At 38.6% G+C, this 13,611-nt stretch overlaps 1 protein-coding gene across 2 annotated transcripts in view; it reads right to left on the bottom strand.

The window, feature by feature from the left end:
* The window catches only part of WDR64 (WD repeat domain 64), a 150,544-nt gene that overhangs the window by 79,339 nt on the left and 57,594 nt on the right, over positions 1 to 13,611 (bottom strand). For both annotated transcript variants that reach the window (XM_088845494.1, XM_088845492.1), the window contains one exon: positions 11,197 to 11,336. In XM_088845494.1, the coding sequence (XP_088701620.1) occupies positions 11,197 to 11,336 (140 nt within the window). The remainder of the gene's footprint in view (positions 1 to 11,196; positions 11,337 to 13,611) is intronic.

The raw sequence follows: 13,611 nt of genomic DNA, 5'->3' as shown, positions 1-13,611 counted from the left end.
TAGAAAAGAGTTAGAGTTCAGGTCAGAATAGTGCAATGAATTTGCAGTATGATGCCTCGAAGCACCGCTTCTTCTCCAAACACAGAGAGATAGTAAAGTTAAAAAGAGAAAGCAGAAAGAAACAGCAAGGCTTCAAAGCAAGATGTGTAATCTCTGTAGATCCAACAAAGCTAGAGGAGGTGATGGAATTCCAGCTGAGCTATTTCAAGTCAAAAATGATGCTGTTAAAGTGCTGCACTCAATATGCCAGCAAATTTGCAAAACTCAGCAGTGGCCACAGGACTGGAAAAGGTGTTTTCATTCCAATCCCAAAGAAAGGCACTGCCAAAGAATGTTCAAACTACCACACAATTGCACTCATCTCACATGATAGCAAAGTAATGTTCAAAACTCTCGAAGTGAGGCTTCAACAGTGCATGAACTGAGAACTCACAGATGTTCAAACTGGATTTAGAAAAAGCAGAGGAACCAGAGATTGCCAACACCCGTTGGATCATCAAAAAAGCAAGAGAATTCCAGAAAAACATCTATTTATGCTTTAATGACTATGCCAAAGCCTTTGGCTGTGTGAATCACAACAAACTGTGGAAAATTCTTCAAAAGATGAGAATACCAGACCACCTGACTTAAAATTGGGGAAGGAGTAGTCAAGGGTGGATACTCTGCTTACTTAACTTCTATACAGAGTACATCATGCGAAATGCCGGGTTGGATGAAGCACAAGATGGAATCAAGGTTGCTGGGAGAAATATCAATAACCTCAAATATGCAGATGACACTACCCTTATGGCAGAAAGTGAAGAGGAACTGAAGAGCTTCTTGAGGAAAGTGAAGGAGGAAAGTGAAAAAACTGGCTTAAAATTCAACATTCAAAAACGAAGATCATGGCATCCGGTCCCATCATTTCACAGCAAATAGATGGGGAAACAATGAAAACAGTGAGATACTTTATTTTCTTGGGCTCCAAAATCATTGCAGATGGTGACTGCAGCCATGAAATTAAAAGATGCTTGCTCCTTGGAAGAAAAGTTTTGACCAATCTAGGCAGCATATTAAAAAGCAGAGACATTACTTTGCCAACAAAGGTCTATCTAGTGAAAGTTATAGTTTTTCCGGTAGTCATGTATGGATATGAGAGTTGGACCATAAAGAAAGCTGAGTGCTGAAGAATTGATGCTTTTGAACTGTGGTGCTGGAGAAGACTCTTGAAAGTCCCTTACACTGCAAGGGGATCAAACCAGTCAATCATAAGGGAAATCAGTCCTGAATATTCATTGGAAGGACTGACTTTGAAGCTGAAGCTCCAATACTTTGGCCACCTGATGTGAAGAACTGACTCATTGGAAAAGACCCTGATGCTGGGAAAGATTGAAAGCAGGAGGAGAAGAGTATGACAGAGGATGAGATGGTTGGATGGCATCATGGACTCAATGGACATGAGTTTGAGCAAGCTACAGGAGTTGGTGATGGACAGGGAAGCCTGGTGTGCGGCAGTCCATGGGGTCACAAAGAGTCGGACATGACTGAGCAATTGAACTGAACTGAATAGATCCAACTAAGAGAGGTATACAAAACAATGAGTGGGCTCCAACCAGAGCCTGGGCCCTGTCTGGGCAGAGTGGCAGCAGGGGAGCAGCTCTAGCAGGGCTCAGGAACACAAGCACTCTCACCACTCCATGGCAGTGCCCAGAGCAGGTCTCCTGGTTCAGGAAAAGGAGACTGTTCAGTTCAGTTCACTCGCTCAGTCGTGTCGGACTCTTTGCAACCCCATGAATCACAGCACACCAGGCCTCCCTGTCCATCACCAACTCCTGGAGTTCACTCAGACTCATGTCCATCGAGTCGGTGATGCCATCCAGCCATCTCATTCTCTGTTGTCCCCATCTCCTCCTGCCCCCAACCTTTCCCAGCATCAGAGTCTTTTCCAGTGAGTCAACTCGTCGCATGAGGTGGCCAAAGTATTGGAGTTTCAGCTTTAGCATCAGTTCTTCCAATGAACACCCAGGATCGATCTCCTTTAGAATGGACTGGTTGGATCTCCTTGCAGTCCAAGGGACTCTCAAGAGTCTTCTCCAGCACCACAGTTCAAAAGCATCAGTTCTTCGGCGATCAGCTTTCTAGGAACTAAACCATAGCAACCTCTGGTTCAGGGACTAGATCTATTTATAAACTGAGGCCTACGTACCTATGTGAGGAGATATGGAGTAGCAAGCATATAGATAAACACACACATATGCACACACACATATACAGACATCATGCTCCTAAATATTAAAAAGAAACCTATTTTTAGAAAAGTTTAGAGGAGGCTATCTTTATGAACTTGAGTTTAAAAAGATTTTTTTAAGTCATTATTTTATCTTATTTTTTCTTCCGTTTTTAAAAGTGAATAAGCTAAGCAAATACACATTTTAGATTCTTTTCCCATGTAGGCCATTACAGAGCATTGAGTAGAGTTCCCTCTGCAAGTAGGTGCTTGTTAGTTATCTGCTTTATTTATAAGAGCATATTTATGTCAATCCCAATCTCCCAATTTACTGCTCCTTCTTTCCCCACTGGTGACGCATAGGTTTGTTTTCTACATCTGTGACTCTACTCTGTTTTATAAATAAGTTCACTGATACCATTTTTTAAAGACTACACATATAAGCAATATCATATGATATTCGTTTTCTGTGTCTGACTTACTTTACTTAGTACGATGATCTCTAGGCGTATCCATTTTGCTGCAGATGGCATTATTTTGTTCTTTTTATGGTTGAGCAATATTCCATTTTACATATGTACCACATCTTCTTTCTCCACTCTTTTGTCACTGGACATTTAGGTTGCCACCATGTCTTGGCTATTGTAAATAGTGCTGCGACCAACATTGGGGTGCATGTATCTTTTTGAAATAGTTTTGTCCTTAACAGAAATATGCTCAGGAATGGGATTGCTGGATCATATAGTAACTCTATTTCTAATTTTTTAGAAACCTCCTTACTTTTTTTTAGAGTGGTTGCACCAATTTACATTTTCACCAACAGTTAAAGGTTCCCTTTTCCACACACCCTTTCCAGTGTTTACTGTTATAGGTATGTTGATGGTGGCCATTCTGACTGGTGTAAGGTGATATCTCATTATAGATTTGATTTGTATTTCCCTAATAGTTAGTGATGTTGAGCATCTTTTCACGTGCTTGTTTGCCATCTGTATGTTTTCTTTGCAGAAATGTCTATTTAGATCTTCCTCCCATTTTTTAATTGTTTTTTCACACTGAACTGCATGAACTATTTGTATGTTTTGGTGGTTAATCCCTTGCCAGTCACTATGTTTGCAAATATTTTCTCTCATTATGTGGGTTGCCTTTTCATTTAAAATTATTTTTAATTGGATGATAATTGCTTTACAATGTTGGGTTGGTTTCTGCCATACAACATGAATCAGCCATAAATATACATACGTCCCCTCCCTCCTGAACCTGATCACTTATTCTTTCCTCTGCATCATTCAATTTACTACTTATGGCTTTTTAGCTCAGTTTTCATCTTAGCAAATGATTTTTTTCTAATTTTAATTGGCTCTTCTTTATAGTTTCTTGTTTTTTTTTAATATTGATAGGCATTTATATCAATAGCCTTTCTTAATTTCTTCAGTATTTTTACTATCTTGGGATCTAGTAGGCTAGACAGGTCTGTTTCATTGTTTTTTCATGAGAATTCTCTTGATCTTTTAACTTAGAGAGGTTCCTGTGCTTCTTCATTTTACTTATATTCCTCTATGAGTTCTGACAGTTACCACTGTCATCTTGAAGGGCTGCTTTCATGTGAGACCATCCCTGTGTAGCCCTCATGAGTCTAACATTTTTGGCACAAGGGCCCTTTTTTAATTACGGATGCCTGTCATATCTTTCCTCAGTGTGCCATTCTTCTTTTCACTTGAACACTTAGGGGACAATGTGGTGTTATTGTCTGTTTACAATTGTTGTATCTCAGGGAAGAGGGAATCCGAAGAGGAGAGATATGGGGGAACAGCCAGTTGGTGGAGTAGTCAGAACACAAACAGTATTTATCGATTATATGGGCATGGTGTATGGTGCCCCGAAACAATTACAATAGTAACTTCAAAGGTCACTGATCACTATCACTAATACAGTATTAATTGTGGAAAAGTTTGGAATATTCCAAGAATTACTAAAATTTGACACAGAGACACAAAGTGAACAAATGCCATTGGAAGAATGGTGGAGATAGACTTGTTCAACTCAGGGTTGTGGCAAACCTTTACTTTGTAAAAACCTCAGCATCCTCGAAGTGTAATAAAACAAAGCACAATAAAACAAGGTCTGCCTGCATTCTATCATCCTCCTCAGTTTTCTCAAATGGCTCACCCAAGATCATAAATTATTAGAGCCAGAACTTAAATTTAGTTTTACCTAATTTCAGAGGCCATGTGCTAAGCCATGTGCCTGGAACTGAGACAGGGCAGGAAAAAAATCTTCACTTAGGGCAATATCTTAGATAGTCGTGGATAAGATGAAGTCCAGCTGAGCAGCAGGCCAGATGGGCAAACCTCTGACTTGCTATGAGTTTCAGGACTTGGCACTTGGTTTTAGGACATTGCTTCTTGCTCTAAGCCATACCCACAGCCTAGTTAAGCTTTACCTTTCTGCGGGTCCTCTCATATCACTTTCCAAAGTGAAAATTTAAGAAAATAACAATGTTTAAACACTCATTTTCATCTGTTATAAATCATAAAAGCATGTCTCCTTCTCAGAAAAATAACCGCTGATTAAACTATAGAGTTGTGCTTGGGAAGATCGCCTGCGTGCTAAGTCGTTTCAATCATGTCCGACTCTTTGCGACCCCATGGACTACAGCCTGCCAGGCTTCTCTGTCCATGGGATTCTCTAGGCAAGAACACTGGAGTGGGTTGCGATGCCCTCCTCCAGGGAGTCTTCCCAACCCAGGGATGGAATCTGTGTCTCTTGTCTCCTGCATTGGCAGGCGGGTTCTAGCGCCACCTGTCAACCATTATTCTTGTTTTTGTTATTAAAAGCAACTGAAATTTATATTTCTATTTTTCAATGTTTGTCAGTTCTTCAGGAGCAATAAATGTGGCATAGTTATTAAATACTTGAGTTCTGCAACTAGAAAAAAATTTTTGCCACTGTAGGAGAAAATAATATCCTGGTGGAAAGTCTGCAAAACTCAGAGGAAGGAAGAAAATCTACTTTAAGAGCTTAGATAAAAGCACAGAGTAGGCACATGACTACCCATGGTGATTTATTAAAACTTGATGTGATGAAAGCTAATTTATATGAAGTAATATGAAGGAATGTTAAATGTGTAAAACCTGTCTGTGATTTTTGCTGAGAAGAAGAATGAGAAAGGGGGGAGGGGAAGGAGACAGAGAAGGAGAAGAGGAAGCTAGCTTAAGCAAAAATATGCATGTGCCTGGATTGCCATTCTTTGTGCCTAAATTGCTCCTTTCCAAGATCTTCATGGGGCTGGCTCCTCTGGTCATGTAGGTTTCAACATTTATGTCACCTCTTCAGAGGTGATACTCAATCATATCACATTGTTGTATTTTCTATTCATTGGAATAGTTATCATTCTGTTCTCTTATGTGTTTGTTACTTTGCTTGTCTCCCTCTTCCCCTAGAATGTAAACTTCCTGTGGAAAGGGTCCTGACTGCCTGGTTCAGTTTTCTGTCTCCAGAACCCAGAACAGTACCTGAAACAGACAGGACACTCAAGAAAGAAATGCTTGCTGAATAACTAAATGAATGATCTCTCTACAACAGTCTTGTGAGCTAAGCACCACTACGGTTTACAGACAAAGAAATTGAGGGGAAAGATATTAAGTACTTTGCCCAAGTAGAGCTGCTAGGGTGCTTGAAAGAGCATCACTGAATACACTCACTACATCTAAAGGAAATTGGAAAGCTTGTCTCTGCTGTCTCTTCACCTCTGGACATGAATGGCCTGAACCTTTTTTGTTTTAATTTATTTATTAATTGAAGGATAATTGCTTTACAGAATTTTGTTTTCTGTCAAATCTCAACATGAATCAGCCAAAGGTATACACAAATCACCTCCCTCTTCAACCTCCCTCCCATCCCACCCCCTACATTGATACAGAGCCCCTGTTTGAGTTTCCTGAGACATACAGAAAATTCCCATTGGCTATTTATTTTACATATGGTAATGTAAGTTTCCATGTTACTTTCTCCACACATCTTACCCTCTCCTCCCCTCTCCTCCTGTCCATAAGTCTGTTCTCTATGTTTGTTTCTCCATTGCTGCCCTGCAAATAAATTCTTCAGTACCATCTTTCTAGATTCCGTATATATGCATTAGCATACAATATTTATCTTTCTCTTTCTGACTTACTTAACTCTGAATATAGGCTCTAGGTTCATCCATCTCATTAGAACTGACTCAAATGTGTTCCTTTTTTATGGCTTAGTAGTATTCCATTGTGTATCAAGATTGCTGGGAGAAATACCAATAACCTCAGAAATGCAGATGACACCACCCTTATGGCAGAAAGTGAAGAGGAACTCAAAGGCCTCTTGATGAAAGTGAAAGAAGAGAGTGAAAAGTTTGGCTTGAAGCTCAAAATTCAAAAAAAGAAGATCATGGCATCTGGTCCCATCACTTCATGGGAAAAAGATGGGGAAACAGTGGAATCAGTGTCAGACTTTATTTTTTTGGGCTCCAAAATTACTGCAGATGGTGATTGCAGCCAGGAAATTAAAAGACACTTACTCCTTGGAAGGAAAGTTATCACCAACCTAGATAGCATATTAAAAAGCAGAGACATTACTTTGCCAACCAAGGTCCGTCTAGTCAAGGCTATGGTTTTTCCCGTGGTCATGTATGGATGTGAGAGTTGGACTGTGAAGAAAGCTGATCGCCGAAGAATTGATGCTTTTGAACTGTGGTGCTGGAGAAGACTCTTGAGAGTCCCTTGGACTGCAACGAGATCCAACCAGTTCATTCTAAAGGAGATCAATCCTGGGTGTTCATTGGAAGCACTGATGCTAAAGCTGAAACTCCAATACTTTGGCCACCTCATGCGACGAGTTGACTCACTGGAAAAGACTCTGATGCTAGGAGGGATTGGGGGTGGGAAGAGACGGGGACGACAGAGAATGAGATGGCTGGATGGCATCACCGACTCGATGGACATGAGTTTGAGTGAACTCCGGAAGTTGGTGATGGACAGGGAGGCCTGGCGTGCTGTGATTCATGGGGTCACAAAGATTCGGACACGACTGAGCGACTGAACTGAACTGATATATACCACAACTTCTTTATCCATTCATCTGTCGATGGACATCTAGGTTGCTTCCATGTTATAGCTATTGTAAATAGTGCCGCAATGAACAATGGGATACATGTGTCTTTTTCAATTTTGATTTCCTCAGGGTATATGCCTAGGAGGGGGATTGCTGGGTCATATGGTGGTTTTACTCCTAGTTTTATAAGGAATCTCCATCATAATGTTTTAGTTTTTAATGTTTCAACAATCTTACTGTCTTTCCAGTACCATTTTAAAAATTAAAAATAGTCTTATTATAAAAGCAGTGCATATTTTTTGTTAAAAAGATATAAATACAAGAAAAAAAAAAAAGAAAAGAAAAACACAAAAAGGGAAAAAAATTAAATCCATCCACAACCTTGCTACCCACATAATCACTATCATCCCTGATAATATATGATAGACACATATATTAAAAATGGGTTAATATCTTACATACTAATTTATTTTATTTTACATAATATATTGTGTATACATTTTCATATCAATATTCATCCATATGATGTTAAAAGTCTATGTGACAATTTCTATGATATAAAAAGAGATATCATAAATTGCTGATTTAAGGGGAGGAGGAATTAGAGAAAGGTGGTCAAATGATACCAACTTCCAGTCAGAAGATACATAAGTACTAGGGGTGTAATGTGCTGCATGATAACTACAACTCACGCTGATGTATGACATATGTGAAAGTTGCTAAGAGAGTAAATCCTAAGTATTTGCATTATGAAGTTTTTTTAAAAGCACTTTTTTCATTTTTTGATTTCAGTATTAGATAATGAATGTTCATTAACCAACTGTGGTAATAATCATTTCATGATGAATGTAAGTCAGATCATTATGCTTAATGATACATTAATCTTCATCTCATACAGTGTTATATATCAATTATATCTCAATAAAACTGAGGGAAAATAAATTACTGAATAAAAACCTCATTTTTAGAAACTGAATTTCTCACTCCCTGTACCTTACCTTTCCTTTTTATCTTCTTTTTTATTCCTTTTATTTTTTCTTTTATAAACCAATATAAGCAATAGCACCATAAACATCCTTTTACATTGATCTCTGGGCACTTATCTAATTATTTTATTAGAATAAATGCCCCCAAAATTTTTGCCAGCTTTACCCCCAGCAGCACTATGTAAACATGCCTGTATTCTTTCCCTCTCCTTCTTTCATCCTATTTTCCTACTGATTTGTTAACGTTTTTTTATTTGTATAAGAATATTATTCCAATTTATGTCATTAATGTTACATGCTTCCCCCTCAGTTATCTGTCTTAACCTTTTTTATGGGGGTAAGAAGACTGTCTGGGGTCAGGATAGACACAAGATGGGCTACATTTATTTAATACAAGTATATAGATGTCATTTTTCTCTACATGTTTAAAACTGGGATAATTACAGGATTGTTACCAGCATCAAATAAGTTGTGATGTAAAATAATGAGGACAGTGCCTGACTCTCGGTAAGCATTTGATAAATGACAACTTTTATAATAATTTGCAGTTTGGATGTTTATGTAGTCACATTTTTTTTCTTACTTGTAGATGTTATACCTAGGAATTACCTGATGGCTATATGAATATTCACCTGTGTTTTCTTCTGGAAAATTTTACAGCTACTATGGTTTTATATTTTACATTTAAATATTTAATCCATATGGAATGTATTTCATTGGTAATTATGAAATAATGATTTGATTACTCATTTTTTCCTAATATGGTTAATCAGTTTTCCCAACATTTAATGAACAAACCATCTTTTGCTCACAGACTTAAAATGCTACTTCTATCATATATGAAATTCCCATTCACACTCATGTGTGAATCTTCTCTTGTTTCATAGATGTGTCTATTGCTGCATTGACTGCTGTTCTGTTTATTGAGGCTTTATTAAATGTTTTAATACCTGATAGGGAAAGTGTCATCTTGTAATCTTATTTTCTAAAGTTTCTAGGCTATTTTTGTATGTCAACACTTTTAAAGTAACTTTAGATTTGGCAAACTGCGGTCTAAATAATCCATCCTGTCTGTGCTAAGCCACTTCAGTCATGTCCGACTGTAACCCTATGGCCTGCAGCCCACCAGGCTCTTCAATCCATTGGATTCTCCAGGCAAGAATACTGGAGTGGGTTGCCATGCCCTCCTCTAGGGGATTTTCCTGACCCAGGGATAGAATACATGTCTCTTATATCTCCTGCATTGCCAGGTGGGTTCTTTACCACTAGAACCACCTGGGAAGCTCCTAAATAATCCTAAATAGCATTAAATATCGGAGAAGGCAATGGCAAACCACTCCAGTACTCTTGCCTAGAAAATCCCATGGATGGAGGAGCCTGGTAGGCTGCAGTCCATGGGGTCACTCAGTCAGACACGACTGAGCGACCTCACTTTCACTTTTCACTTTCACGCATTGGAGAAGGAAATGGCAACCCACTCCAGTGTTCTTACCTGGAGAATCCCAGGGACAGGGGAGCCTGGTGGGCTGAAGCGACTTAGCAGCAGCAGCAGCAGCATTAAATATACATAGCTTAATTTGATGCAGAATATCTTTTACAATACTATACTCTCATTTAGGAAAGTCCCTACATTCATGTTCTTAAATAAATGTACCTCAGAACTTCATAGTTATCTTAACATTAATAGTGAATATTGTTTGTTGAGATTATTTCTATGCATTTCATACAATTTTGCTTTTGTGAGTGCTATCCATTTGACCATTTTTTCCTAACTGGTTTCTATTCTTACATAGAAATTTATTTTTATAAATCGCAATCATGAATATAACCATCCACTTTACTGAATTTATCCGTCCTAAAACTTTTAAGCTGGTTTTCTTTAATTTTCCCAGCAATCACATTATTTGCAAATATGCAGTCTCCTCATTTCTAATAGTCCCAAGTCATTTTTTCTTTTTTATTACTTTGTTTAGAACATTTAAAACACTGTGTAGTGACAGCAACAACAACATAAATACTTTTTTCTTTCTTTGCTTTTTTAAAAATTGAATATGGTTGATTTGCAATATTATGTTAGTTCCTGGTGTAGAGAAAAGTGATTCAGTCATACAAATATATATATATTGTTTTTCATATTCTTTTCCATTATGGTTTATCGCAGAATATTGATATAGTTCCCTGTGCTATACAGTGGTGGTGGTTTAGTCACTCAGTCATGTCCGACTCTTGCGATCCATGGACTGCAGCCTGCCAGGCTCCTCTGTCCAGGGAATCTCCAGGCCAGGATACTGGAGTGGGTTGCCATTTCTTTCTCTGTGCTGTAGGTGAGGTGAGGTGAGGTGAAGTCGCTCACTCGTGTCCGACTCTTTGCGACCCCATAGACTGTAGCCTACCAGGCTCCTATGTCCATGGGATTTTCCAGGCAATAGTAGTGGAGTGGCTTGCCATTTCCTTCTCCACTGTGCTATAGAGTAGGACCTTTATTTTGTTTATCTAATGGTTGTTTATCTATTTTATATATAGTAGTTTGTATATGCTAATTCAAAACTCCTAACTTATCTCTCTCCCACCCACTTGCCCCATTGGTAAGCATAAGTTTGTTTTCTGTGTCTAGAAATTCTTATTTTTTCTGTCTTTAATGATCACAGAAGGGCCATATTATGTTTTACTATTGAGAATAATGGCTCTCTTCCCAATGTTATATTCCTTTTACTCTTGTCTTTAAATATATGTTCTTTCTTATGTTGATATCAATAGAAATAGAGAACAGTGGCTTCTTATTTTCTTATCCATATTAACAATATTTTTCTCTTTGACTATCAGGTATTTCAGTGAAAAACTGTATGTATTCTATATCTTCCAATAGTTGACTTTAAGGGAAAGAATTATTCTGTTTCATTTTTGTTGTTTTCTTTTGCTTACCTTTGCAGAAGAAAGGCTGATAACATGTTGCTCTTTCTCATTTGTCACAATTTCAGTGATACTGAACATGTGCCCCACAAGTTTCCCCACTGGCTTGGTGCTGATGTTGGGGTGCCACAACCGGAGCACTTTATCATCTCCTGAAAGAAGGACATGTGAAGATTGTTTATGTTCTCAGCAATGCAGATGGTCACAGTTTAAAGAGTCTTTCTCATCTTTAATCATATCCTAATAGCTCAGCTGGTAAAGAATCCTCCTGCAATCAGGAGACCCCAGTTCGATTCCTGGGTCAGGAAGATCTGATGGAGATGGGATAGGCTACCCACTCTAGTATTCTTGGGTTTCCCTTGTGGCTCAGCTGGTAAAGAATCCGCCTGCAATGCGGGAGACCTGGGTTCCATCCCTGGGTTGGGCAGATCCCCTGGAGAAGGGAAAGGATACCAACTCCAGTATTCTAGCCTGGAGAATTCCATGGACTGTATAGCCTATGGGGTCACAAAGAGTTGGACACAACTGAGTGACTCTCACTATCTTTCTTCTAATATCAAATCACAGTCTCTCTTTTTTTTAATTTTTATTTTATTGGAAGCTAATTATTTTACAATATTATATTGGTTGGTTTTGCCATACATTGACATGAATCCGCCCCAGGTGTACATGAGTTCCCCTCCCGAACCCCCCTCCCACCTCCCTCCTCCCCTTATCCTCCCTCTGGGTCATCCCCGCATACCAGCCCCGAGCATCCTATAACATGCATCAACCCCGAACTGGCGATTCATTTCACATATGATAATATACATGTTTCAATGCCATTCTCCCCAACCATCCCACCCTCACCCTCTCCCACAGAGTCCCAAGGACTGTTTTATACATCCGTGTCTCTTTTGCTGTCTTGTATACAGGGTTATCATTTGCATCTTTCTAAATTCCATATATATGCGTTAGTATATGGTATTGGTGTTTTTCTTTCTGGCTTACTTCACTCTGTATAATAGGCTCTAGTTTCATCCACCTCATTAGAACTGGTTCAAATGCATTCTTTTTAATGGCTGAATAATACTCCATTGTGTATATGTACCAAAGCTTTCTTATCCATTCGTCTGCAGATGGACATCTAGGTTGCTTCCATGTCCTGGCTATTATAAACAGTGCTGCAATGAACATTGGAGTACACGTGTCTCTTTCAATTCTGGTTTCCTCGGTGTGTATGCCCAGGAGTGCGATTGCTGGATCATATGGCAGTTCTAGTTCCAATTTTTTGAGGAATCTCCACACTGTTCTCCATAGTGGCTGTACTAGTTTGCATTCCCACCAACAGTGTAAGAGGGTTCTTTTCTCTCCACATCCTCTCCAGCATTTATTGCATGTAGACTTTTGGATAGCAGCCATTCTGACAGGTGTGAAATGGTATCTCATTGTGGTTTTGATTTGCATCTCTCTGATTATGAGGGATGTTGAGCATTTTTTCATGTGTTTGTTAGCCATCTGTATGTCTTCTTTGGAGAAATGTCTGTTTAGTTCTTTGGCCCATTTTTTGATTGGGTCATTTATTTTTCTGGAATTGAGCTGCAGGAGCTGCTTGTATATTTTGGAGATTAATCCTTTATCAGTTGCTTCATTTGCTATTATTTTCTCCCATTCTGAAGGCTGTCTTTTCACCTTGCTTATAGTTTCCTTTGCTGTGCAGAAGCTTTTGATTTTAATTAGGTCCCATTTGTTTATTTTTGCTTTTATTTCCAATATTCTGGGAGGTGGGTCATGGAGGATCCTGCTGTGATTTATGTCGGAGAGTGTTTTGCCTACGTTCTCCTCTAGGAGTTTTATAGTTTCTGGTCTTACATTTAGCTCTCTAATCCATTTTGAGTTTATTTTGGTGTATGGTGTTAGGAAGTGTTCTAGTTTCATTCTTTTACAAGTGGCTGACCAGTTTTCCCAGCACCACTTGTTAAAGAGACTGTCTTTTCTCCATTTTATATTCAAATCCTTTGTCAAAGATGAGGTGTCCATAGATGTGTGGATTTATCTCTGGGCTTTCTATTTTGTTCCATTGATCTATATTTCTGTCTTTATGCCAGTACCATACTGTCTTGATGACTGTGGCTTTGTACTAGAGCCTGAAGTCCGGCAGGTTAATTCCCCCAGTTCCATTCTTCTTCCTCAAGATTGCTTTGGCTATTCGAAGTTTTTTGTATTTCCATACAAATTGTGAGATTATTTGTTCTAGTTCTGTGAAAAATATCATTGGTAGCTTGATAGGGATTGCATTGAATGTATAAATTACTTTGGGTAGTATACTCATTTTTACAATATTTATTCTTCCAATCCACGAACACGGTATATTTCTCCATCTATTAGTGTCCTCTTTGATTACTTTCACTAGTGTTTTATAGTTTTCTATGTACAAGTCTTTCGTTT

The sequence above is a fragment of the Moschus berezovskii genome, chromosome 17 (assembly GCF_049115385.1).
Source record: "Moschus berezovskii isolate FMDL1 chromosome 17, NW_MosBer_1.0, whole genome shotgun sequence".
NCBI lineage: Eukaryota > Metazoa > Chordata > Mammalia > Artiodactyla > Moschidae > Moschus > Moschus berezovskii.
This window is presented reverse-complemented; position numbering and strand designations above follow the sequence as displayed.